At 45.4% G+C, this 27,651-nt stretch overlaps 1 protein-coding gene across 1 annotated transcript in view; it reads left to right on the top strand.

The window, feature by feature from the left end:
* Itga9 (integrin subunit alpha 9) overlaps positions 1 to 27,651 on the top strand; it is a 313,338-nt gene that overhangs the window by 12,029 nt on the left and 273,658 nt on the right. Inside the window, exons 2-5 of the mRNA XM_048794712.1 lie at positions 3,136 to 3,263; positions 4,675 to 4,781; positions 13,814 to 13,937; positions 27,347 to 27,414. Of these exons, the coding sequence (XP_048650669.1) occupies positions 3,136 to 3,263; positions 4,675 to 4,781; positions 13,814 to 13,937; positions 27,347 to 27,414 (427 nt within the window). The remainder of the gene's footprint in view (positions 1 to 3,135; positions 3,264 to 4,674; positions 4,782 to 13,813; positions 13,938 to 27,346; positions 27,415 to 27,651) is intronic.

The following is a 27,651-nucleotide window of genomic DNA, read 5'->3' as shown; positions in this document are numbered from 1 at the left end:
AACTTCTGTGTGTGTGTGTGTGGGTGGGGGGGGGTTGACTTTTCAAAAGTGAATTACAAATGGCAGTTATTCGCCCTGCTGATGTGAATTTGGAGTTGGGAATATTTGGTCCCAGCACTATGGCCCTGGGGTTTTCAAGGGAGCTGTGTCCCCAGCTCCTAGGACTTGACATGTGGGCCTGCTGGCGATGCTTCAGCAGTTTTGATATGTCCAACTGCTAATTCTTCTCACCTGTGAAAACAACTGGTGTTAGTGCACACAATCCTTAATTTACCCCAGTGGCTCTAGGCTCAGCCCCAGAAGCAAAGGGGGGAAATGAATCTCTTCATGTGGTTTTTTTTTTTTTCTCACTGGAGTTTCGTTCTGTGTGTCATGATGCATTTGTGTTAGAGCAGCCAAGGGCCGACAAACTGCCCTTGTGCGGGAGAGCGAGGCAGTGTGTGGTCTGTTTGGGCAAGTGCTCGGTTAGGTTTCCAAAGGGCTGTGGCTTCCAGCCCTGCTTCTGTTTGGGAATTCTATAGCCGTGGCCCACCCTGGTGAGACCAGAGGAGCGTGAGCTGCCCAGCAAGAACCACCCAGAGCATTACTGAAGTGGGTAGGGCTGCTGGGGTGGGTACCCTGACTGTGGAGGGCCTCCCTTATGTCAACTTCAGCCGGGCATCCTCACAGAAGCAAATACACACCCTCCGAGACTTACCTGGAGAGAGAGATCCTTTGGTGGGGAAAGGGGGAAATAATTTTTTTTTTTTTGTACTGGGATTTGAACCTAGGGGTGCTTAACCACTGAGCCACATCCCCAGCCCTTTTTAAATATTTTATTAGAGACAGGGTCTCACTGAGTTGCTAAGTGCCTTGCTAAGTTGCTGGAGCTGGCTTTGAACTCACGATCCTCCTGCCTCAGCCTCCCGAGCCACTGGGATTATAGGTGTGCTCCACCTTGCTGGCACCTCCCTATCTTTGTGTGTGCTCTGGATCCTTCAAGTTCAGGGTGTGGAAGCTCAGCTCAGGGGCATTGGAAATTGCATTCCCACGCTTTCCCATGAGCCCTGGCACCAGGGTTCTTTGTGATGTCTGCCAGTCCTGCTTGAGGGTCTCAGATGGCTGCTGTGGGAGGGAGGCCTTGTGTGCCTAGCCAGAGTGTTGGTGGGGAAGCAGTGTCATTCTGAGGCCAGAGTGGGGGTGACTGGGTGAATGAGACCCTCAGAAGAAGGTGACTCTCGGGACGGAGTGAGGGGAGCCTGGGCGTGCTTGCTTCGTCCGTCCTCAGGGAGGCTGTCTAGGATCTTCCCAGTCTCTGGTGGACACCTCCCCACAGATGCTTAGCAGAAGATGTGTCGTCCTCCAAGGCATGGAGGAGAGGATGAGTTTCCTGAGTGGAATGAATGTCTTGGCCAGGTTGGCCTCCTCTCCTCTGCAGCCTGCGAGAGAGATGGAACCACTCACATTCTCATTAAACAGTGGCTTTGAATTTTCTACTCTTAGAACATCAGTGTGGCTTTAGATTAAAGTCTCATTCTACAAGACTTTTCCAAATGGCTCACATCTCAGTACAACTGTGTCTAATTAGTGTTCTTTAGTAATCTCTGCTGTAGATGTTTGGTTGACAACTTTCTAAAAACAAGGCACCAAACTATAGGGCAAGAGGATGTTTGTACCATTGGGAGGGGACTTATAGTCATTTCCCCCTTGTTCTGCACCCACCCAGGCTCGGACCTGACTCTTCCTCCTCATGGTGTGCTTCTTTCCCTGTGACTGGGCCTGCTGGGGATGGCCCAGCTTTGCAGCTTTGTGGTTCAAAGTGAAGCATACAGAGCTTCTTTCTTGCCTTTGTCTGAGGGCAAACCATTGCAGGAGTGGGGGGCGGGTGGCAAAAGGAGGAGGGCAGAGAAGAGAAATGGCATCTTTAAATCCCCCCACTTTTTTTTTTTTTTAATTGAAAGCTCCCATGTCACAACTAAATTATGAATTTGTATGAGCACTGCACAGGTGAAATCATGATAACCACCTCCAGAAACCAGTTACACCTTCCCTTTCTACTCCCTGGAGAGAGAACCGTCCTCTTGACCTTAATGCCATAGTTAAACTTCACTGGCTTTTCAACTTCAGATATGTGGATTTGGAGCAGGAAGCTCTTAAGTCCCCTGTCTTGCGCTCGGGGTTCTATTGTGTGCTGCTGCTTTGAGGCTGCAGCAGGAGGATGTCCGTGGATTTTTTTTTTTTGTTGCTGCCTAGAGCTTCAAGGCATGACTGCACCAAGATTTGCTACTCTGGCACTGATGGGTCTTTCAGCCGCGGACATTTTGTGCATGCCCCCTGCAGAGCCCACATGTGCACTTGTGTCGGGTGTAGTTTTAGAAATGGAATGATCGGGTTATAGAGGAGGCTCAGCCTTATGAGAAGCCGATGACTAGTTTCCCAAATGGTTTTAGCAGTCCACACTCCTGCCAGCAGCGTGTGGGGGTGCCTGTTGCCCTGCATCCTTGACAGCACTTGGCATTTTCAGTCTTTTTGGTTTGGGCCTTCTAGGGAGTCTGGAGGGCTGTCTCTTTTGGATTTATCTGGTAACTAATACAGGGGAGCACCTGCTCATGTATCTATTGTCCATTTGGTTATCTCATTTTGTGAGGTGTCTGTTCAGGCCTTTGACTCATTATTCTATTGGTCTGTCAGTGTTTTTCTTATGGGTTTGTTATGAGTTTGTGTTCTGAAGAGGAACCTTCTGTTTTTACATGTTTCCCTCCAGCTATCCTCTGATTCTGCCACCCCCCACCAACCCCCAGTGCTGGGTATGAACCGAGGGCCTTGTGCATGTGGGGCAAGGGCTCTACCATTGAGCTGCACCTCAGCACTATCCTTTAAACTTTCTACCTACTTCCGCACTATTGAGGATGGAGCCCAAGGCCTCATGCATGCTTGGCAAGTGCTCTACCGCTGAGCCAATTCCCGGCCCGCCCTTAAACTTTTAATGCACCCGGAGAAGATCTAACAGGTTAACTGTAGGACTCTCGAGCACATGGGTAATGATTTCCCAGTGAGCATTCAGATGAATTGCCAAGGCTGGGTGAGGATTTAACCACCTGCCTGTTCTCTCCAGTACTGGGTTATGACAGAATGCCTTTTCTTCTCGATATGCAGGGTCCTGGTGGGAGCACCAAAAGCAGATTCCAAATACAGCACTTCAGTGAAGTCCCCCGGGGCTGTGTTTAAGTGCCGCGTCCACACCAACCCTGACCGCAGATGCACCGAACTGGACATGGCTCGAGGTGGGTGGATGTCACTGCCAAGGTTTCCACGGGCAACTTCACTTTCTCCCCAGGGTGGCCTGATCCTTATCCACTTGTCTGTCATCCCTCCCTCCCCACAAATGTCTGTTAAGTACTTTTTAGATGTTAAGCACTGGGATGCACTGGTGAACAAAACAAGGATCCTGTCATCCTTGGCTTTGAACATGAATGGTCAGAAGAGAAAACAAATGAGAAGACTGGAGGGAAGGTGGGTACTTCATCTCATCTTGGAAAGACAGGGAACGGCTCCCTGAGGACCTTTCCACATGACTAGAAGATGCATAGTTGTTAGCCGGGCAGGTCTGGGAGGGAGAATCTCTAAACAGAGGGGTTAACAGAGCAAGAACTGTGTAGCAGGGGTGGTGGGCACGGTGGACAGAAGCAGAGGAGGTTGGAAAGGAGGGCTGGGGCTAGGTCACACAGGGCCTAGCAGGCCAGGGTGAGGTGTTAGGAGTTTTCTGTGTATGAGGGCGAGGATGTTAAAATCAATTTTAGGCCTTAGATTTTAAGTGGGGAACAATATGATTGATGGATGTTTTTAAAAGCTCACTTTGATCCAGTGGAAAATACATCTTTGGAATAGGATGGATCTGGCTGGGTTCAAAGCCCAGCTGGACTTTACTGGGAATGCCCTGTAGCTTCTTGGGCCTCAGTTTGCACCCTGTCAAACCAAGATGAAAATACATACCTCACAAGGATTGGCTTGAGGAGATTAGCCAGATAAGGGAGCACACATGTAAAACAGTGCTCAATGAATAAGAGTCATTTTTATGATTCAAGTTTCTACTTTCTCCAGAGCCCTTTTTCATCAAGATCTTTGAAGAATTATTATAATCATAATATTTTGGTACTGGGAATTGAATTCAGCATTGCTTAACCATTGCGCCACATCCCTAAACCCCCTCCCCCCCCTTTTTTTTTTTTGGTTTGAGACAGGGTCTAAGTCCTTAGGGCCTTGTTAAGTTTCTGAGGCTGGTCTAGAACTTGCAATCCTGCTTTGGCCTCCTGAGATGCTGAGATTACAGGTGTATGCCAGCCTTGGCCAGCATTATTATTTAAAAATTATGTTTAAATAAAAAAGTTCTTGTGGTTTTCTTTAGCAGCAGAGGACAGCTGTCTGCTGGTGCTACCGAGAGTGACTAGTTTGCCAACTGTTTCTTACTGGTACAATACAAATGAAGGAGCTTGCTTCAGAGCATTAATCTTTGCACTTCTTCCTTCATTGAGAGTCTCCCTATGAAAACAAAATTGAATTAAGCATGGTGCATAGTAATGGAGGTTATAAGGCCCCTATTTCTTTACATGTAACAGACATCTGTCACCAACCTTTCAATAGTGACCAGTAGAGATCATGCCTCAACCCAAGTCTGACATTCCTCTTTCTCTCCAGGGAAGAATCGGGGCATGCCCTGTGGAAAGACCTGCCGAGAAGACCGGGATGATGAGTGGATGGGGGTGAGCCTGGCACGGCAGCCCAAGGCCGATGGCCGCGTGTTGGTAAGGACTTCTGGGGCAGGGGATGGTTCCCTGACTGTGATAGACTTTGACCTGTTAGGAAAGCTGGATGGCACAGAGAAGAAGGGATGGCTTTGAGGTTGCAGATTCTGCCCTAGTCCATGGACAAATTACTTGCCTTATTTTTATTTTTTATTTGCCAAATGTCAATGTTCATCCCAAGGTGCTGAGACATGGATGTAGAGAACTGACAAGACGTGTGAAAAGAACTTTGTAAATCTCATTCATTACATAATTTTTTTGTTTGTCTTTGAGGTATAATTTACATAAATTACACAATTCTTAGTTGTGTTTGGGGTTCTGACAATTGCACACACCTGTGTCACTCTCATACCATGCTATAGAGTATTTCCATTGTCCCCTAAAGTTCTGTCTTCCTATCCAGTCAACTCCTCCCACCCTGAGGCAACCACTGCTGTGATTGGTAGTACCACATATTATTTTAGCTTTTTATAGAACTTCATGTTAGTCCTACAGTATGTGCTCTTGTTTAAGTATTCTGAAGATCTGAGTTTCATCCATGTTTCCATGTTGTGTATATCAGTAGTTTATTCCTTTTTTTTTTTTAATTGGGATGCTCTACCACTGAGCCATATCCCCAGCCTTTTTAAATTTTGAGACAGGGTCTTGCAGATTTGCTGAAGCTGTCCTCGAACTTGGGATCCTCCTACCTCAGCCTCATGAGTGTCTGGGATTACAGCATGCACCACTGCATCTGGCTTCAGTAGTTGATTCCAATTTGTTCCTAGATGATATTACATTATGAAATGCATGTTTTACAAAATTTTTTGAGACAGGTTCTTAAGTTGCATAGGCTGACCTTGAACTCCTGGGTTGGAGTGATTCTCCCACCTTAGCCTCTCTAGTAGCTGAGATGACAGGTGCCCATCACTGTGCCTACCATAAACTGCATGCTATTTTTTTTTTTTTTTTTTGGTGGTCCTGGGGATTGAACCCAGAGCCTTGAGCATGCAAGGCAAGCATTCTACCAACTGAGCTATATCCCCAGCCCAAATTGCATGCTATTTTAATTAGTCATTTATTTGGCTTCCAAAATGCATTTGATGTCTTCTGATCCATTATGTGCTTTGGAGGAGACACAAAGTCTTTGCCTTTGAGGCTCCTAATGGCCTCGGGTTGCAGTGCCCAGTGAGGCAACCGCATTTGAATTCATTTAAATGTATCAAAATTAAATTAAGAATTCAGTTCTTTTGGCTACGTTAGCCACATTTCAAGTGCGCCATAACCACGTATGGTCACTGCTTAGTGTATTGGACAGCCTGGAGAACACTTCCATCATCCCAGAAAGTTTTGTTGGACTCGAGAGAAAAGAAATTTAACTACCATGGGGGTTTTATTTTTGCCCATTACCCCTCTTTTTCTTGTAAACTTTTCTGTTGAGATGTAACACTAAGTCACTGAACATGCACAACTCCAGCACAGCTTGGTGACTTTTTCATGACATGTACTTAGGTGTCCTGCTGCTGACACACCACCCAGTGTCCTTGTGCCCTTTCCCAATCAGTCCCCTGCCCTTTCGGAGCATCACTGTTTGACTTCACAGGTCTCTTCTGCCCCTGGCTCTTCTTGAATGCTGTAGGAGGGTTTTTATTATAACAGCACAAGATTGAGAAGGGAAAATGAGACTGGCTGTCACTCACCAAGGCTTCCTTTGGGCCCCCAGCCATAAAGGGGAGGGTTATATGTGTATTTGAGCCGGGGAAGCAGATCTTCCTTGAGGATCTAAACAAAATGTTTGTGTCTTCTCTGAGGAGCCTGATTTTGTGCTCCTTGGGCCTGATGTGAGCCTTGGATTCCAGTCCTTAATCACTGTCACTGCTGGCCCTGGACCCTTGCCAAGCTGTCACATTCCTCCAGGCCTGGTGGCCTGACCTCCTTGACGGGAGCACTCGGCCCCAGAAGGGCCAGAACTCATGTCTGCCTTTTTGAGAAAACGAAGGGAAGAAGCCAGCCATCTATAAATCAAAGCACCTCTGAAGTTGTGATTCAGAACGAAAGAGGAGGCAGTGGCCTAGCAACAGCATGTCACAAAATGCTTTTAAGGACATTGAGCCCAGAGCTGAGTCTTCTCCTGTGAAGATATTTCCTCTTCTCATGGAAGGATAATTTTTTTTTTTTTTGATACTGGGATTGAACTCAGGGGTGCTCTGTCACTGAGCTACATCCCCAGCCCTTTTTGATTTTATTTTGAGACGGGCTCTCAGTTGTTGCGACTGGCGTTGAACTGGTGATCCTCCTACCTCAGCCTCCAGGGTTGCCACTGTTCCTGGTGGAAGAATGATCTTGCTATGGCTGAGACTTGTTTCCAAAGGACAAGACAAAGATTCTGCCAGAAGGGGCTGTCTCTGGAGACACAAGCAGCAGGGGGGATCATGGGGGAAGATTTGGCAAAGGATGTCAAGGCAGAGCAGAGTATTTGTAGACAGTGGTACTTTGGATAATCCCATTTAATTAACTGCATGCAGAGCTGTTTTTCTAATGTCTTGCACATTGATTACATCATATATTCAGTAAGCCACTCTGTATCGGTGCTGGAGAAGGAGAGGGGCATCTGTGGTTTTACCTCTTTTGTTTCCAATTGTGGTAAAAAAATGTAACAAACGATGTATCCTCTTTGTGGGTTTTTTTGTTTGTTTGGTACCAGGGTTTGAACCCAGGAGTGCTTAACCACTGAGCCACATTCCCAACTCTTTTTTATATTTTATTTAGAGATGGGGTCTCACTGAGTTGCTTAGTACCCCTCACTAAGTTGCTGAGGCTGGCTAGGAACTCGAGATCCTCCTGCCTCAGCTTCCAAAGCCACACACAGGGATTATAGGCATGTGCTACCTTGCCTGGCACAATGTATCTTAATCCTTTTTAAAAAATATTTTAAAAATATATCTTTTTTAGTTGTAGGTGGACACACACCTTTATTTATTTTTGTTTATATGTAGTGCTAAGGATTGAGCCGAGGACCTCACACATGCTAGGTGAGCACTGTATTGCTGAGCCACAATCCCAGCCCTCTTAAATCTTTTTTATGTTGTATATAATATTAAATAAATGCACATTATACAGTAAGTATATATCTAGAATTTTTCTGTCTTGCAAACTCAAAACACTATCCATTGAACAAAAACTCCCCTTACTCCCTCCCCATTGGTACCTGGAAACTGCTCGTAATTTCTATTCTGAGAGTCTGTTAGATTTCATATGAGTGGAATCACCCAGTATTTATCCTCTCGTGATGGGCTCCTTTCACTTAGCCTGATGTCCTCGAGGTTCAGCCTTGTTGCAGCATACGACAGAATTTTTTAAGGCTGAATAGTATTTCATGATATATGTAAGTCAAATTGTCTTTTCATCCACTGGTGGCTGCTTGTAGATGCTCGTAAACGTGCATCTACAAATATTTCTCCAAGATCCTGTTTTCAATCCTTTTGGGTATTTGCCCAGAAGTGGGATTTCTGGATCACTTGGTAATTTAATTTTTAACCTTTTGAGAAACCTTGATACTATTTTCCAAAGTGGCACCATTTTGTATTCTCACTGGTAGCACACAAAGGTCTCGGTTTTGCCACATTCTTGAGGGTTTTATTCTTTGGCTGTTTGATACTGGGGATTTGAACCCAGGGTCCTTGTGCATCCTAATCACTCTGCCATTGAGCTACATCTCTGGGTCACCAGCACTCCCCATTAATATAATACATAGGTTGTCCCAGTGGGCATTGAAGTAATATTTCATTATAGATCTGGTTTGCTTTTCCCCATGGCTGGTGATGTTGAACATCTTCTCCTTTGCTTTTTGGCCATTTGTACTTCTTTATAGAAGTGGCTAAGTCTTTGCTCATTTTAAAATGGAATTGTACCTTTTATCATTGACTTACTTTGAGGGATTTTATTCAGTTTTTCTAGGAAAGGCTTTTCCTAAGTCCCCTGTGTCCTTGATACCCAACCCCAGTTGGGCTCTGCTTCCTCCTTGGAGCCCGTATGGAACAAGCTGAATATCTTTTGTGTCCTTGGAACTCAATGTGACATTATCACCTCATATTGCACATATGATTTATTTTGTGTTTGTGTCCTTTTTATGGAACCCACTTGGGAACAGAGACCACTCTTGTTCTCCATGCCTGGAGGACATCTCTTAGGAATGGTATCTTATCTTAAAGTGTATTTGCATAACCTGAGGCCTGAGCATCCTTGTTAGAACATCTAGAAACCAAGTTGTCATCTTTTTCTTGGTGGCTGATTCTAAGTCATTGATAGAAGTGCCAGGCAAACTGCTCTAAAGTGACAGGTGACAACAAGGTACAATGAGTGGCCATCTTGTCCACATTCATGTTTCAGAGGCCTTTGATCCATTTGCTTTTTCTTGAATGTCTTCATTCTCCCTGTTGAAGCTTTCTGGGAGGCAAGTATTTTAAAATTAAAACCAGAAAGGATGTTGTGTCATTTGAATGCATTTTGAAAATCCAGTAAGGAGGTGCTGTAAGGATAAGAACTAGGTTCCTAGGGAGCACAGCATCAGATTCCAAGGTTGGGTTTGAAGAGGGAGAGGTGGCAGGGTGCTTTGAAAAGGGCATCTGGTCTTGATTTCAAAGTAAGGAACAGATGGAGAACTGGAAAGCTGTGACAGGGAGTGAAGCCTCTGATTGACAAATGGCATCATTTGGATGAGCTCAGGCAAGACCCAAACTGTCAGGGCTTCAGACCTGTCCACCTGGGCTCTGTGAGCAGTGTGATACCTTCCAGTTTTGCCCCAGGGAACAAATGATCCCCAGTGAAAACACAGCATCAGGAATGGGGGGCGAGCCCTTTCCCTTCTTGCACGTACACCTTGCTCTCTGTGTGCAGTTGATATTTTAAGAAACAGGCAAGATATAAAGTCATCACTTCTTGCAATCACCACTGCTGAACCCAGTACAGGCACTGATGCTTCTCACAGTGCAGGGCGGCTCGGGAAGTTCAAGCCCATTATCTATCCTTTTGATCAGAGTTGTCAAGGCTCAGACAACAACAAATGATTTGAGCTTGTCGATTATTTCTGGGTGAAGCAGTGTTCTCCGGCTCTATCTCTGCCATTTCCTTTCTAGCCATCAGGGCTGTCCTGACCGCTTCCCATGTGTGTACTTCTTTCAAAGCCACAGGGTACATTTTTGCATTTACTTTCTGTTGCTCTGTTTCCTGGTGTATGTGTGTGCGCGTGTGTGAGAATTCTTATTGAGCTGGGACACATGCAGAAAAGGGCATGAGCCATCGGAGTGCACCTTGATAAGTGTTCATTAGGGGGACATCCACTGAACAACATTCCCAGTGCCACACAAGTCCCCTCTTGGTGCCTCCCCAGTCATTGCATCCTCCTCCACCCAGAAACTTGTTCAGGGGAGCCTTGTGGCATCCCAGCCTCACTTTGATCTTGTGCACACTGCACACGATGTTCTCAGTGGCCCTGGCCTGGCTGGCTGTGAGCCGTGGACCTGGAAGCATGAGAGAGGCTTTGGCCATCTGTACATGGCGGATGAGCGTGTAGGAGGGTAGGGTGGATCTCTGTGGCTGAGCCACCTGGAGAGGCTCAGTACCCACCCCCCAGGAAGTACATGCTGTTTCCATACAAGAAAAAAGGCCTTTGAAAGAAATTGTTGGTTTTCTTCCTCTTTTTATTCCTTGGGAGGAAAAGCAACCCTTCTAGCTTGAAATGCATCTGGTTCTAAGATTTGGAATGGTGGCAGGCCCTCCTCCTCCTTCGTAGAATGATTTTAAGTGAGTCCTCTTTTTCTACCCCTTGCCCCACTTGGGAATTGAACCCAGGATGGCCTCGTATATGTTAAGCACTCATCCAGAGTAGGTCCTGCTGTTTCCAGAGAATGTTCTCCTTTTCCCTCATAATGACTCCTGGGAGAGATTGTGATTAATACTTTGCAGATAGCCCCTCAGAATTTTTATTTTATTTTAGTTTAGGGGTCAAATGGATGTGTGTACATAGTGATAATTGGGCTCCAGGCAGTGTTTTCTTTCTATAATTTACATTCAGACACTTTGTGCTGTCTCCCTGCACGGAGCCTGCTTTCGACATTTTGATCTGACTTCCCAGAATGCCTTAATTTTAGTTTTGTTTAGTGTGAAATACAATAGTGGGAACTTCTAGGAATTCTCCAAGGTCCTTCTCTAAATAGTTTATGGTACTTAAAAGAGTAGACAATATACTAGACATTAAATACTGCAAGTCCTTCCTGATATGTGTCAGTGTGCAGCTGGCTCTCGGCAGTGATAAACATCCTCCTCTCCAACCCAGAAATGCAGTAGGACATGGTAAGCCCTCTAAGCCCTGGCCTTTGCTGAATCCATCAACTTCAGTACAACTAATTTACCCATGAATTAGGTGATAAGTGATTCCAGTGTGCAAGCCATCAGAATGGAGTCAGAATTGACAATTAAAAAAATCACTTACAGCTGATATCCCAGATATCCATGGATTTTTGCATCTGTGGATTCAAATAACTGGCTCAAAAATATCTTAATATTGCACCTGCATTGAACATGTATAGACTTCTTTCCTTCGCATTTACTAAAAATATAATAACTTACATAGCATTTACACTGTATTGGGTGTTATGAGTGAGGCAGAGATGATTGAAGGTATACATGAGGGTGTGCATAGGTTACATGTAAATACTATGCCAATTTAGAAGGGACTTGAGCACCTGTGAATTTTGGTTTCTGAATAGCATTCTAGAGCCACTCTGCCTTGGGTACCAAGGGACAACTCTATGGGGTGGTATGAAGTGGTTCTTTGTTTATTGATGTTTTAGTTCTGTACTGCATATTATTTCTATGTTTTGAGAGATGTGTGATTTTTTTTTTAAGCATAGAACAATATCGAGTGATGAGGCAGGAAGGTGGTTTGCAGTAGAAGTAGTGATAATAGATTGATTTCTGTATTTAATGTCTTCAGACAAGAGACCAAGTGTGGTTGCCCAGCTTTGAGAATCATTCTCAGTGTGTCCTCTTTTGTCTTTGGGCAGAGTGGCTTGTCAAGGGTCCTGATGGCAGTTGGCCTGGAGGGATCCAAAGCAGATTGCTTAGGAGGCCGTGATCTTGTCTTAGAATGGCCTTGGGAAATCTGTGCCCCTAGGGAGTCCCCCACATACTCGGGAGCACCCAATCTGAGGGTGGTTATTTCAGGGTCCTAGGACCTTGGGGGGTGCTGAGAGGATAAACTGGTACCAGATCTGCTTCAGGGGATGTGTGTTGATGACTCCTCAGGTAGGAATTGGGAGCTTGGATGCAGAATGCTTTGCAGTGAGACAAGATTTAGAAACTGTGGATTCCAGCCTGGTTTGCAGCATTTGCTAGCTCCATGGCTTAGACCTAGCACTAATTCTCAGTGTTACTGTAAAGAAAATGAGATTCCATAGGACATCTCTTCTGCTCATCTTCTGGAATCCCAGAAGTCAAAGGTGGACCATTATAACCCATGAATAAGTGTATTTGAAGGAAACAGACATTAAATAATTGATTTTTTAAAAATTCAATATTTTAAGACCATGCAGTCATTGGCCAGAATGAGATAAGCTGATAACAGAAATCAGCGGTCCATGCCCAGGAGAGGCAGGCGGGGTCAGGCAGATGTGCATTCTGGGGGGGTCCTTGTCATTGTTGTGCAGAGACACGTACACAGAACTGAGACCACTCTCCTGTTGGAAGGGGAGGCAGGGGCACAAAGTGGGACAGAAGGATGGCCAGGTGTGAGTTCTAGTTGCTGGCACTTGGTCCCTGTCTGTTGGTGGGAACTGCCCTGACTCACAGCCTCTTACTGCAGGTTTGTCCCCAGCACTGAGGCTGGCGAGCCATGTACCCTGAGGCTGCTCTCCAAGCTGGCCAAGGTGCCCTGTCTGTCCCTGATGGCCTCCCGTTCTCCAAGCGCTCTCCTGCCCCTCTGCCCTAAATATTCCCCCTGGTTCACGTCTCATGTCCCCCCTTAGAGGGCCTCCCTGAGCAGCCTGTGTAAACCAGCCCTGGCACCAGGGAGCTTTCTGGTTAAATGGAAAGAGATGTCTTGCTAGGGCTTGGGTGACGTGAGCGTGTGTACTTGCCAAAGCTTGTTAAGTGGTACATTTGATGTTTGTGTTTTGCTGTATGTAAATCTACTCCAATAAACAAGCCATCAACAAGCATTTATTACTAGAAAGTTGAGGAGCTGCCTGCTCAAGTGTCTCCGCAGGTAAAAGCAGAGTTATATGTGGGTGGGTGCTCCCTTTCCAGCACTCTCCATGCCTGGTCATTCCTCAGGCTCATTAGTTTTACCTCGAGCCTGTGTCCTGATGACATTCCCCCTGCCCATCCTGGTCCAGGTCAGCAGCATCTCTCACCTAGTAGTTCACTTCCTCTCCTGCCCACCCACAGCCTCCACGCAGCAGCAAAATGACCTTTACAAACTGTAAAGTGGATCGGCCACTGTGTGAGGCTCTCCCCTGGCTTTTTATCATCTGTCTGCTGAAATCACAGGTGTCCTTGTAGTCTCTGAAACCTGCCCCCATATCCTCCCTCCCTCCCTCTCTGACTTCCTCTCCTACCCATGCCTCTCCAGACCAGCCCTGCCCACTTCCATTCTTTCTCTGGACCTCCCCAAGTCTCCCACCTCCTGTCCTTTGCACTGTTGGTCCCCCTTCCTCAGAACACTCTTCCCCAAGTGCTCCATGTGGTTAGGTCTTTCTCTTCCTTCAGGCCTTCCCTGACCACCAGATGGAAACCGTCCCTCCTTCTCGGATTCGCTATTCCATAACCCTCATTCTTCTTAAGCTTACGCTTGCACTTGCTATGATTATCATTTGCCAATCTTTGACCACCTGCCTTCCCCCAGGAGCCTCCCGGGGGCATGTTCATGCGAGCAAGGGCCTGGTGTGTCTGGGCAGGAGAGGAGGTAGCTAGCTTCTCCCTCTGCTCCTCTCTCCTTTCACAGAATCCCCTGGCACTGTGGTTCTCCCCTCTCTCACCCGTCTCTGTCCCTTTAGGCCTGTGCCCACCGGTGGAAGAACATCTACTATGAAACAGACCATATCCTGCCTCACGGTTTCTGCTACATCATCCCATCCAACCTCCAGGCCGAAGGCAGGACGCTGATCCCTTGCTACGAAGGTGAGTATGTGTGTGGGGGGATTCTCCCTCATGCCCCTGCCCATGTCTTGCCTTAAACTCCTGCTCCCTTCTTCACAACCCCCTCCCCCAAGCATCTCTCCCAGCCTCCCACAGGCTATTGAGAGGACATACTCTTTGTCCACAGATGGCCTCTAGCATGGAGGCTCTGTCCAGGGTACAAAAGGGTAACAGTCCTAGGCCCTCCCCAGCTCTGCCCATCTCTGCCAGAGCCCACAATACTTACTTTATGAAACCTCAGGGACCCAAATTCACCAACCCTCAGGCAAGTGTCCAAATAGTCCTTTTGGTGTCCTGGCACTGCCAGAGGTTGTGGCACCTTGGGAAACTGTCTCTAGGCTTCATTTTCCTCATCTGAAAGGTGAGAAGTAGGCCCCAATGATCTCTACTGCCCCAGGTAATGCCAGAAGCTCCTAGCTGCCCCGGGGGACAAGTGTCCTCAGGCAGGGTGCAGAGCAGACCCAGGACTCATAAAGCTACACTATGGCAGGAGTGTAACATCTCCACCGATCAGGTCATCTCCTGCCATCTGAGGTCTGGCTTTCCTTATAATATGACCCTGGAACTTGGGTAGACTCCTGGGAGTCGAGTATACCTTCCACAAGTTTTTAAGAGTTCCTCATCAAGGGACATATGGGGTCTTGTAAAGAAAGTATGTCTAGCGACTTGGGAAGCTGAGGCAGGAGGATAACAAAGTTGAGGCCAGCCTTAGAAACTTTGTGAGATGCTGTCTCAAAATAAGTTCTGAGGGTGTGTCTCAGTGGTACCCTTGGGTTTAATTTCTAATACTGAAAAACAAATGTCCTTTCAGGTGCCTGCATAGAAGAACCTCAAATGCCTGGGCACTGGGGACAATCAAGTCGATCACTATGTAGTCTAGTGGAATTTTGGTTCGAGGGATTCAGAGATGGCTGTCCTTTCCTTCAGTGTGATCCCCTGTCCTCTAAGGTCCTTATCCTAGTTCAGTGAACTGGAATCTGTTCCCTCTCTAAGTGCTGGGCTGTTTATTTTTTAATTCATTCCCTCCTAATTGATTTGTTTGGACACACACACAATTTTTTCATCCACGCTGCCTTGGGCTTCCCTGGGATTTCCCAGGTTTCACGTTTGTGGAATCAAAGTGGTCTCTGAGAAACAATGTCGGGACACTGCAGTTTCCTGTCTCATGGAGGACCCTCTGGGGACTTGGGTGGCTGGCCTGAGCAAGGTTCTTTGATGTGGCCCCCACAGAAGAACCAGCAGTGTCCTTGTAGGGGGCAAACCCCTCCTCTGTGCAGATGAGTCATTTTTTATGTACGTTTCTCTGTGTGAGCATTTGTTGGACTCTGGCTGGGCCATCTTGAGCTCTAGCCCTCTTCATTTCTGTAACATTCTAGTCGAAGGAAAACTTTCATCTTAAAAATAGATGAAATTAACAACCATGTCAAGAGGGTGGATAGTTTGAGATAATGTATTGGGATTGTTGTGACCACCCAGCTTATTCCTCCTCCTCCTCTTCCAGAAAGAAAACGGAATGGCCTCTGGAACAACTAGTTGGGTAGCTCATCGGGCTGGGGAAAAGAATCCACAGAGGCAATGGAGGTGGTGATTACTGAGCCCAATCTACTCATGCAGTAGGACTAAAAATGATGGGTCGTGAAAGGGGACCCATTGCTGTCCCCAGTGGTTCCTCTGCATGCCACATAAGCACCAGAAAGCAAAAGGACATCAGCCCCTTGCAGGGGGTGCTGGAATCGAATGTCCATGTAAACCTGCATCCACCATGGCTCATACTACTCATTTACTTAGCAGCCATGGGACCAATCAGAGGCAGGTTTAGTCTGGGGACTGTTCATTCTCTCCTTTGTTGTAACCCCCCTGAAAAACAATTTTTCACTTGGGTTTGATTACAAGTTGTTTATTTTAGAAGTTACATTAGAGGTAATTCTAGAGGATACCATGTCGGGGTGAGATAGAAAGAGAAGGGAAGGCAACTCATGAAGAAGGTTCCAACCAGCAAGTCGCTACCGTGGGTAACTGGGGTGCGGTCTCTAGGAGAGGGGTGTTGGGGCCGGTGTGGAACAGACACTTCAAGTCACCCTCCCTGGGGTCTTCATCCGCCCGCACCCTGTCCTGCCATGTGCATAGGTTAGGAAAGTGCCCAGGCATGGAGATGGGGGTGGTGGCAGTTGGCCATCAGGCTCTATCATGCACATGGTGAGGGGAGGGCACAGGGTGGGCCACTCAGAGGCTGGCTTCTGTGTCCCTATTTTCCTGTTAGAGATGAGGGAGTTGAGACTCAAAGTCCAAGTCAATTGCCTGTGGTCATCAGGCAATTAGTAAATGGTAGGGTTGGCTTTTGAATTTTGCATCTGACTCGGCAAACCATTTTGTGCCCCAGTGGTTAGAGACAATTTGTTAGTTTGGGAGTTTTTTAGTTAAACTGAAAACTAAAAGCCAATATAGTCAACAAACATATGAAAAAATGTTCATCTCTAGCTATTAGAGAAATGCAAAATCAAAACTAAGATTTCATCACATTCTAATCAGAATGGCAATCATCAAGAATACAGGCAATAATAAATGTTGGCGAGGATGCGTTGAAAAATGCACACTATATATTGCTGGTGGGACTGCAAATTGGTGCAACCACTATGGAAAACGGTTTGGAAATTCCTCAAACTCTGAATGGAACCACCTTTTGACCCAGCTATCCTACTCCTTGGTTTATACCCAAAGGACTTAAAATTGGCATACTACAGTGATGCAGCCATGTCAATGTTTATAGCAGCTCAATTTAACAGCTAAACTATGGAACCAATCTAGGTGTCCTTTGATAGATAAATGGATAAAGAAAATGGGATATATGTATACCACATTTATATATTATACACCACCACATATATATACACCATATATTATATATATTTTTATATATATACTATGTTACATTTTTTCAATGGAATATTACTTGGCTTTAAAGAAAAATGAAATTATGGCATTTGCTGGTAAATGAATGGAGTTGAATATCATGCTAAGCGAAATAATCCAGTCCCCAAAAACCCAAAGGCCGGATGTTTTCTGATATGTGGATACTAATTCACAATGGGGGGGCACTAGGGAAGAATAGTTACCTTAGATTAGGTAAAGGGGAGTGAAAGGAAGGGAGGGGCTATGGGGATAGGAAGGATAGTAGAATGAAAGACATTACCTTATGTACATACATGACTGCATGATCAATGTGATTCTGTAACACGTACAATCAGAAAAATGAGCTATGTATATCAAAATGCATAAATGGATTCTACTGTAACAAATATCTAAAACAAAAATTTCCACCTGGAAAAAAGTCAATCCTCAACCCTCACAAAACAAAAGGTGACTGAACTTTCTCAAAGGTAGAATCATGAGGTTAGAGGAGTGTGACCATTTTGTATGTCACTGCTCCCATTGAGGCTTTGCCAGTTTTCCCCTTCCTCTGCTGGGGGCTCTTATGGGATGCTTGGCAGGAATGTGGGTGCCCATGTGAGCTGAGGCAGGTAGCTGCAAGTCTAGGGAGCAGGTTCAGTTTGGGTTGGCTGCATGTGCCCCTTGTGCATATCAGTGCACGGGCTCCAGACAGCGTGTTTCTACTCACCCATCTCGGCACTTCTGACCATGTGCTCTGTCCCACGTAGCTTGCTGGTCCCAGAGTAGAACCAAGTGGAGCAGACCTGAACTGAACCTGCAGCTGGAGCCTATATATAGTTGTATGAGAGATCAATGTTATGGTCATGGAGCCTTCATGCTTGTTATGCAGTGATAGCTGACTGATACAGGACTCAGGAATCTAGATTACTCATGCTATGCAGCTGTGGAATAAGCCCAAGTCTATTTGCTTTGATGGTTCTTTGACTTCATGGCAGCCAAATGGAGCCAGTGAATAAATGAGCAAGATTTTGCCCCCATCCATTCCTGTTTCTTCATGGCACACACATTTCTATATCCTAATTTATCCTATGGCCTGGGCAACAGTGAGGGGTAGGGAATATTGGGGTATACGAGCATCCCTTTAGAAACAGGACTGAGAAGAAAGTTCCTGTTTCTTGGCCTTATAAAAGCAGGGGGATGGCAGATGCTCAGATTTCTCTAGAGCACCGTGCTGGCAGGGTGGGGTGGGTGGCAGGCTCCTCATAGAGAGCTCTTGCCTATGCTCTGTTGGCTTTGGAGATCTCTACTTCCCTGTTTTGTGGTCTAAACCAAACCTACTTTGGCTCTTAAAGCAACCATTATCTTCTCTTAATGTGGAAAATCTCAGTGACGCCAGCTCTCTGTTCTAGGTGGGGATCCCATTGTAGTTAAGTACAACGGAAGTATTAAGAGTTTGACATTCCCTCTCACATGTCACCTAGGCCAACCTCCTGTCTGTACTGAGGTTCAGAAACTTGCCCAAGCCCGGGTTTTTCCTCTTGTTTTATTCACATGCCATACTCACGTGTGGATAGGCAAAGTGGCATGGTGTTCAGAAGACGGACTCGGGACCCAGAACACCAGAGTTCAAGTCCAGCTCTGCCACTTGCTCTTAATAGTGTGTCCTCAGACGAGTTATTAAGCTTCTCTGCTACCTCAAGGTTGTGGAGAGGACCGAGTCAATTCCCGTGAGTTCTTAGAATAGCGCCTGGCTATATCTAGTATACCAAATGCTCAGCGTGTATGCACTAATTCTACTGCTGTGTGCCTCTGAGATATGCGGAGCAAGAGATTGTAGAAGGGTGATTGACTTGTGTCCCAGGAATAGTCCACTTAATTTTAAGTTCCTGGAAAGCACTAGTCAAAACCCAAATGACATAGTTCTGGCTATTCAGAAGTCCCTTATCTGCAGGAAAAGTATCTATTTGAAAGGGGGACAATTCTCTGCCCATGTGTGACTGCTGGGTACCCCTCCCCAAAGGCTCCAGCTGCACCCAAGTACAAGGTAGCAGGAAGGGTTATTTTCATTTACAATAGGAAAAAGGCGAATCCCTCTTAGAACCTGTAGCGTGTTGCAGGCGTGGAAGAGAGGGTGGTGGAAATCCACTGGTGGTCATGTCCATGGGCATGGGGCAGAGGGGACCGCTGCCTCCAGATTACTTCCTATGCAGTGGTTAACAGACATGGGAGGGAGGGGGTGGCGGGGAGCTTGGTTGAGGTTAGCTTGTCCACATGGCCGCCTCTGTGGCTTGGACGAGTTGCTGGGTCCCACTCTCAGGTCTCAATCGCTTTTTATCTTTTTTTGGTTATTGTGAGGAGCTCATGAGAAAATGCTGGCCAAAGTGCTCAGGAAGTCCACTGATTTGTTCTGTAAATGTGGACCAATTGGGTTCTCTTGAGAAGGCTGGAGGGTTGGTTTGGTTGGGCAAACCCTCCTAAGTGTGGGGGTACCTTTCCAAAAATGTCTCAAGCTTTTAAATTATTTTTGGGCCATGCTAGAGATTGAACCAGGGTCTGCCACACGCCAGGCAAGCACTCTGCCACTGAGCCATGTGCCCAGCCCCAAGCTTTTGCACCAGTCTTTGGTTTGGTGCAAGGATCTTTCTCTCGTGGCTTCTCAGGTGCTTCCTGTTTCTGGTTGGATGGGAGAGGCTACCAGAATATCCTGTCAGAACCAGGAAACATGGAGGGAATGGGAAATAAAAATGAGTTTAGGACATAAAATAAACTCATGGTGCATGCCCTTCAGTAGAAGCTTAGTCTGCATTTACTGTGTGACACAAAAACTGCATATCCCATGTCATTTGGTTTCATGTGTGAGAAGATACTTTCAGTGGATGATGTGGGAAAAACTATCTGTAAACTGGAGCACTGTAAACGTCTAGGTACTGTTCCCCAGGCCAGGATATTTTAAGAATCCCCAAAGTCAGTGCATGTGATAAAATTAAGTACAGACATTTCTTTCATCCCTTCTCCTTTGAGCCCACTGGGGGCAGAGCTTGGCAGGAGTGAGATTGTAAACAGTTCATCTTTTTATTGTGACAGAAAAATCTCATGAGCATGGAATAGTTTGGGAGTAGCTTAGCTAAATTAACAAAAAGCGTTTAAGAGAAAACATTGATAAAGAAATGCTTTTAGAGGCAATTATGGTACTATTGTATATTAGACCTAACTTGCAGGCTCTGACTTTATCATTTATTCCAATATTTGAATGTATATGTCCCTGTTTTCAGACTTGGTAAACTTGGGGAAGCTCCTTAAGCCCCAGTGTCCTCATCTGTAAAATGGGGAGGTTAATACCTACTGAAGACAGGAGGCTGAGGCAGGAGGGTACAAATCCGAGGCCAGCCTCAGCAACTTAGCAAGACTCTATTTTAAAATTTAAAAAAGGGCTGGGGATGGTAGCTCAGTGGTAGAACACCCCTGGCTTCAATCTTCTGTGTTGCACTCACACACACGTATGTGTACGTGTACATACACACAGGTATTTGAGGTATTTAAAATGTTTAGCACTTTCGGGTTCCAAGTGTGTGCTCAATAAATGTGAATTTTGTAATTTCTAGGTGACAGAACATTCTTAAATATTCTGAGCTAACAGGGTTGCTTTAGTGAATATACACTGAAGAATAGAAACTGGGTAGCATTAACATGATTTTAAGAGCCCTTGATACGATTATAATTACTTAAATACCTTTGATCATATTTGCAAGATTTATTTCTTTGGTAAACTCTCTTCCCCTCTTTTTATGCATGATCTAAGGTTTAGCTTATGCCTTGTTTAAATGTTCTCAAATCTGAAATTGCTGGGGTCTGAATTTATCAAATTTTGTTGTGTCTTTTGCCCCATTGATTCCAAAGATTTTTATATCGTGTTCTTTATTGTCAGAACAGCTGGATTTTTATTTCTAAGGCATATTTGCATTTCTCAAGTCAGTGATCATTTCTAGGGAAGGAAATAGATCACTAATTCAAAGTGAAAATTTTTTTCCCCTTTTAATGTTAAAGGCTGTGGCTCCACAGGGGGTAAAAATCAATCACGATCCATTTATAAATGAAAAGCAGTTCAGGTTCTGTTGTTTTTTATTTTGTTTTGGAGAAAACCATCAAAGGCTGAGTTGATCCATTTAAAAATCCAGAAATAAGCCCCATAAATTTTTATTAAATAAAGACCTCTGCATTTACATAGGATTTCATGATTTCCCAAGAGCTTTCATAAACATTATCTCATTTAAGCAAAGATAGCATATTAAAAAAGGATACTGTTTTGCATTATGACCAGTTAAAGAGAAGGATCTGAGAGGGAAAGAGGGAGTGGCCTAAGGATAGCCAGGGCTGGAAAGAGGTCCCAGCATCTCTGATAGTGGCTCAGAAACCCCATTAAGCTTTCCCTTTGGTACCAAGGACTTTTGTCTTAGGCAAAAATATGTTCTATATTTCAAACGTGTCTCCATGCATTGTGTGAAATTAATTGCTTAAACTTCATCTTCTAGTATTGCCCCTGTGGATGTCCAATTTTGAGTCTCTTCCAAAACTTCCTGTGTGGTGCTAGGTGTCTTGGGGTTTGTTCTATGAGAAATTAGCAGGTTCAGATTCACTTGACATTTATTGAGCAATGGCCAGGTAGTGTTCTTGGTGCTCAGTAACTTACCGGGTAATCACATCATTTTGAGGTATTCTTATTATTGTACAGGTGAGAAAATTGAGGGTCAGGGAGATTGGTGACAGTCATAGGATTATTAAACAAAGGTGGGGTTGGGGACTTAAGTCTAGAGTAGGAATCTGTGTTACCTGTTCTGTTGAGATATTGTGTTTTTTTTTTTTTTAATTTTCTCCATTTTTTTCAGCCTTGGGGATTGAATCCAGGGGCGTTCTACCTCCTGAGCTACATCTTCAGCCCTTTTTATTTTTCGAGGCAGGGTCTTATTATGTTGCCCAGGTTGACCTTGAACTTGCCATCCTGCTGCCTCAGCTTTGAGCTCCTGGGATTATAGTCATCTGCCATCATACCTGGCGGGACGTTGGGATTCTTTGTGATGACTAGGTGCTGTGACCCATCACAGAGAAAAATCTCCTATTTTTGTCATAATCTTTTAAGTATTTAGGACATTATGCTGTGGACTATTTAAGCCATGTTTTAGTTTTTCTGTTTTAAACAATCCATGGGTAAGTCCTCCAGGTACAGGGTGGAAGGGGCAGGTGTTCCCCTTAGCCTGGTAAAATGTAGCTGTAGTTGATCTGCTCTATGTCCTGGGTCTCTCCTTACTCCAGACATTTGGTTTTAACGTCTGAACAGCCGTTTGTCCGTGTTTTAGTGCCAGTGAGTCTTTTAGCTTCTGTTACATGATTGAATTCTACTTGGTTCTGAGCTGGGGTTCTCACTGAAATGTGACTGATCCCTGTCCAGGTCAGTTTCTATGACGGATGAAATGTGACATAGCATATACTAAGTTGAAAATACATTATTATGTGCCTGTAAGGTAGCTTGTTGCTTATTCTGAATTAGGGAATTGACAAAATGGGGGTTGCTAGATTCTGGATGCAAGGAACAATTTAACAATTATAAAAAAAATTCTTTTGTCATTTATTATTGTTTAAAAAGGTATATAAAAATTACCACTGTAACCATTTTAAAGCATGCAGTACTATGGCATTAAGTACATCCACATTGTTCAACTTTCCCCACCATTCATTTCCAGAACTTTCCTCTTTCCAAAGGAAGTCTGTACCCATGCAACACTCTCATCCTCCTCCCCACAAGTCCCTGGCAACCACCATTCTCCTTTCTGACTCCGTCCATTCTAGGGACTTCATGTAAGTGGAGTCTCACCATTTTAGTCAGATTTTTTGCTGCTTTAACTAAAAGATCCAGCCAGAACAATTGTATGTGAGGAAACGTTGATTTAGGGGCTCCTGGTTTCAAAGGCTGCAGTCTACATATAGAAGGCCGGCTCTATTATTCAGAGATTGAGGTGAGGCAGAACATCATGGCAGAAGAGCGTGGCAGAGGGAAACGGCTCACTTGATGATCAGGAAGTAGAGAGATTCCACTTACCAGATTAAAAAAAAAAAAATTATATATATATATATATATCCCAAAAGCACACCCCAATGACCCACCACCTCCAGCCACGCCCTACCTGCCTTCAGTTACCACTCATTAATCCCCATCGGGATCAATTCACTGATTGGATTAAGGCTTTCATGATCTGATTATTTCTCCTGTAAACCCTCTTGGATTGTCTTGCACATGAGCTTTTGGGGGACACTTCACATCCGAAACATAACACGCACAGTGTGTGCCCTTTTGTTACGGGCTTATTTCACTTAATGTGGTGTCCTTAGGAAATAGCCATGTTGTAGCATGTATCAGAATTTCCTTCCCTTTAAAGGCAGAACAACATAGGTGTGTACCATACTTCATTTGTCTGGTGATGGACAATGGTTTTTTTTTTTTTTCAATTTTTTGAACAAAAATAATGAGACTGGGCCTGTTCTTATGCAGCATGCCTGTGTGGCTGAGGTAGAGGGGAGGCCAGCAGCCCCTGCTCTTCAGTGCTGAGACTAATTAGCTATGTAGCTTTAAATAAACCACTTGTTCTGAGCAATTACATACTGTCGTAAAATGAATGGGTAAGGTTGGGATTATTAGATATTCTCTGAAGATTATTTCCCCTTTAAAAACCTCTTTCTCACTTAATTGTAAGTCTCTGGTTTGGTACAATTTGCATTTTAGTGCTCACTTTGTTTAATCATGAGCTATTTTGATAAATTCTGCTCCCTTCCTCTCTAACCTAGTTATTGAGATCATTTACTCCACCCCCCCCCCTCATATGGACAGAGATGCCTCCTAATGGGTAGTTTTATCTTCTCTTCATTTTTTTGGGGTGTATTTAAATGCCCTTTTTATTATTAGAGATCTGTCTAAATTGCTGTTTAATGATCAGTTGTTTAGATTTGCCTCTCCTTGGTGAAATTCAGAAATAATTTAATACAGAAGAGCTATTTTCTCCCTGGTATTTTCATAGCTCGGCTAAGGAACCATGGAGAAATTATTTTAAAAATCAGTGTATTAAAAAGACTGGCTTTGAAAGATAAAACTTTCTCAAATATGTAATAGAAAGAGTTTTGGAAAGTGTTATACTGTGCGTATGTCGATCTTTCTGGGAGATTGACATATCCCAGAGTTTTAGGAAGGGTGCAGAAGTGACCACGCCCAATCACTGGCCGCCTTGAGTGAATTAAAATTCATGAGTGTTGACTCCATGCATCGAAGTTGCGGATTCTGAACATTTGGGAATCGGTAACTTTTTTTCTTCTTTCTGAATTGCCTTCTGTTTAGGCAGGGTTTAATAAAACCAGCAGCTTACCCAAGGAAAATACTACCATTTTTGGAATGGAGGAGCCATACGACTTAACAAATTGAAGCATGTGACGCAGGCCAAGTAATTCAAACCCATGTGTGGCAGAGAGTTCTCCCATCGAATCCCAGGTCCTCCAAGATATTCTCAGTCCCCTGTTTGGCCTTCATCTTTTGCTTACCAGGTTCAGTTTCTCCCACTTTAATAGGTTTGTGACAGCATCAGTTGCTGCTGTCACCATGCGAAGCCTGGTTTCTGCTCCGCTTCTTTGAAGTGGATAAATGCTTTGTTCATAGAGGGAGATGGCCCTTTGCAGCCCTCTCTGCTGGGCCATCACGTTGGGGGCGTGTGAAGGCTGAGTGGACATGCCCAAGAGCAGCCAGCTTCTGGCCCCATGGCCTTTGTGTTTGTGAAGGCAAAGTTCTTCCTGGGAACAGGAGATGGGAGGTCACCTGCCCTCTCTTGAATCCCCCTGCCCTGCGTTTCTGAACTTCTCAGTGGAGACAGGATGTCTGACTTGGCTTCTCGGGGTTGGTGTTGGGGGAAGCCCCTTGTTTCTCTACCCATCTTTATTCCCACACTCTCTAGTATGTCTTGCTATCTCAGGTCTAGAGAAGAAGAATCGAATTGTTTTTGCTCTAATCAAGATTTTTAGGCTAGGAAAAAGTTAGCATAACCTTATGTGACAGTGTCCCTCGGTGTCTGAGGAAGACTGGTTTCAGGACCCCCTCAGATCCCAAACTCCTTGGATACTGGAGCCCCACATATAAAATGGAAGGGTGCTGGTAAGGGCTTCCCCTTGTAGTCTTCTAGCCTGGGACAGGAGTGGGACACTCCCACTTCCAATAAGACCATGACCACCTCAGAAACGCCAGGTCCTGTTCCAGGATAGAGAACTCCAAGAACAGTGTGGGGAGGAGGCTGAGAAAGGTGTTGAGTGTTTTTGCAGTTCCTGCCACAAAGAGACCTCAAGACTATTTACTTAAAAAGATGTGAGATTTCCATGCGTTTGTCCGCTTTTTCTTTGTGACAAAAATACCCAAGGACAACTTGGAGGAGGAAAATTTGATTTGAGCTCGTGGTTTCCGAGTCACCCGAGTCTGTTGCTCTGAGGAGGAACGTGACTGCAGGACAAGGAAGCTGCCCTGCTCTTGGTGGCCAGGAAGCAGGGGGTGGGGTGGGAAGGGGGTGCAGAGAAGATGACCACTCCTCCAGCCACGCCCCCTCCTACATCACCACTCAGTTTCATCCATTCAAAGGAGGATGGACGGCTTAGGTCATGGCACTCCGAATCTAATTCTTGCCCCTCTGAACATTCCTGCATTACCATAGGGGTTTTGGGGAACACCTCGTGTCCAAACCACAACACCACACAGTTCCTATTCATGCCACGTAAGGCTGAACTGGTGTGTTAGGCATGGTAGTTTTATTCAGCCCTTGGGGTCTGGATCTTCTTTGTTTCATTTTGTAGGAGTTATAATGGGAGGTTTACCCCTGGAGTTAGGGGCACCAATGAGCTTTTTGCTAGACCTTCCAGGTTCATTTGTCTAGTTTGGGACATTTTGCTCTTTCTAGTCCTTGTGTTATTTGATGCAGGGTTTGTTTAATTCTTTGCACCCCTATCCGCAATCTTGGTGCAAGATTTTGCTGGGGATAAGTGGGTTCCGTTGCTGGTGCGCTGCTCCCTGGCAGGCCTGGAAGTTTCCCTTAGCGTCGCAGGACAAGGTGGGAGGAGCTGACGGCACCCCCCTCATGGAAGAGGAGTCCCTCATTGACCTTCTGTTGTAATTCAGCAGTCGGTTAATGGCCACTTACTGGAAAATGTTACTAGGCTCTGCGGTGAGTGTTGTTAGAAACTGAATTACTCTATTTCCCTAGGGCCCCTTCCCCGCTGTGCCTGGAGTAGACACTTTGAGCTGCAGGAAGTGGCACTGTGTTGCAATCACAGCTTCATTGTTCTTCTGGATTATTTATTTTTGTGTTTCAAAAATAATCATATTTTCATGGTACTAGATTTTAATGGCACTAGAGACTTGCCAAGACCCCCAGAAAGTCACTGGGTTATTTGCCGGGTAGCCCCAGCCTGAGGCTATCCAGCAATGTGGCACATGTGATTAATTTGAGTCACTGTAAACCTCCCTCCTTGTCTTCACCCCTGAAATGACTTCCAACAGCCAGTCACTTCTTATGATTTTGTGAAATTACTTTACAAAATCTTTCCTAGGCCACAGATCTAAGAGATAGGAGTTCACTAGCTGGGTGACCCTGACAATTCACCTAACCTTTCTGAGCCTTAGTATTACCTGTAGACAAATAGGAAGATAGATTCCCAGGGATGGGGGAAATCAATGAAATGATGCTAGTGGAGGCAATACTACAAAGCCTGGCATTACTAAACTCTTATCAAAAGTTTCTGTCTTGCCAGTGTGAAAATAAAACGGGCAACGAAGTGTCCCCATTTGTTGGGTGGGGTGTTGGGACAAAGGAGATCACCCATGGGTTTTCTTTTGGTCTGGAGAGATCTGCCCCTCTTGCTTCCACACAGGAATACAGGTGCCTGCTACCTCTGATTGTGGGGGACAGCGGGGCCACATTCTGGGGCCTGTCCTGGTAGACCCCATCTTCCTTAGCCCAGGGGTGGATGGCTTGTTTCTGGTTGGATGGTTGGGAGCATTCTGCCTCTAGCTGTACCAAGTGTTTTTGGGGAAAGGTTGGTCTCCTTCCAGGGGACTCCACACTAGGATGGCCACATTATTCCCATTTCTGGGTCATGTTTTCAGCTCCTCAAGACCCACTAGGGATCTTGATCCTTTCTAATTGAAATAATTGTCACCAGCCTCCCACTTAATTACTGTGGCTGCTGCTGCTCTCTCCCCGACATGAGCAGAGGAAGTCCTCTGAGGCCCTTGGCAGCCTTTCTACCTGATGGCACCAGAGCCTGGATTTTTGAGGTTTCGTGGATTCCTGAGACTTTCCTTCTGTGCCCGAGTCTGGTCAGCATCCCTGGCCCAGCTCGCAGAGGCACTGGGGGAAGGGGCTGGGTCCACGCACGATTGGCCCACACTGACATGTCTGGTCTGCTTCTCTTTCCTTCTCCCCCTCCAGAGTATAAGAAGAAGTATGGAGAGGAACATGGCTCCTGCCAGGCTGGGATAGCAGGCTTCTTCACTGAGGTGGGTGATTCTGCCTGGGGATGCCTCTTTTGGGTGTTCATTTCCTGGCTTTTTGTGATATTTTGTGACCTCCGGAGGGGAGTGCTGTTAGTGTCCCAGACGCTCGAGCTGTGGGTGAGTCGATTCTGGTCCTTACATCGGGGAGGGTTATTTAAGCCTGGTCAGGGGCACTGGCTGGGCAGAGGCTGCTGGTGGCCTGACTGACTCAAATTTCCAAACATGTCAGTTTGATGCTGT

This window comes from Marmota marmota, unplaced genomic scaffold (genome assembly GCF_001458135.2).
Source record: "Marmota marmota marmota unplaced genomic scaffold, marMar, whole genome shotgun sequence".
Lineage (NCBI taxonomy): Eukaryota > Metazoa > Chordata > Mammalia > Rodentia > Sciuridae > Marmota > Marmota marmota.
The sequence above is the reverse complement of the archived record's forward strand: the minus strand, read 5'-3'. Positions and strand labels throughout refer to the sequence as shown.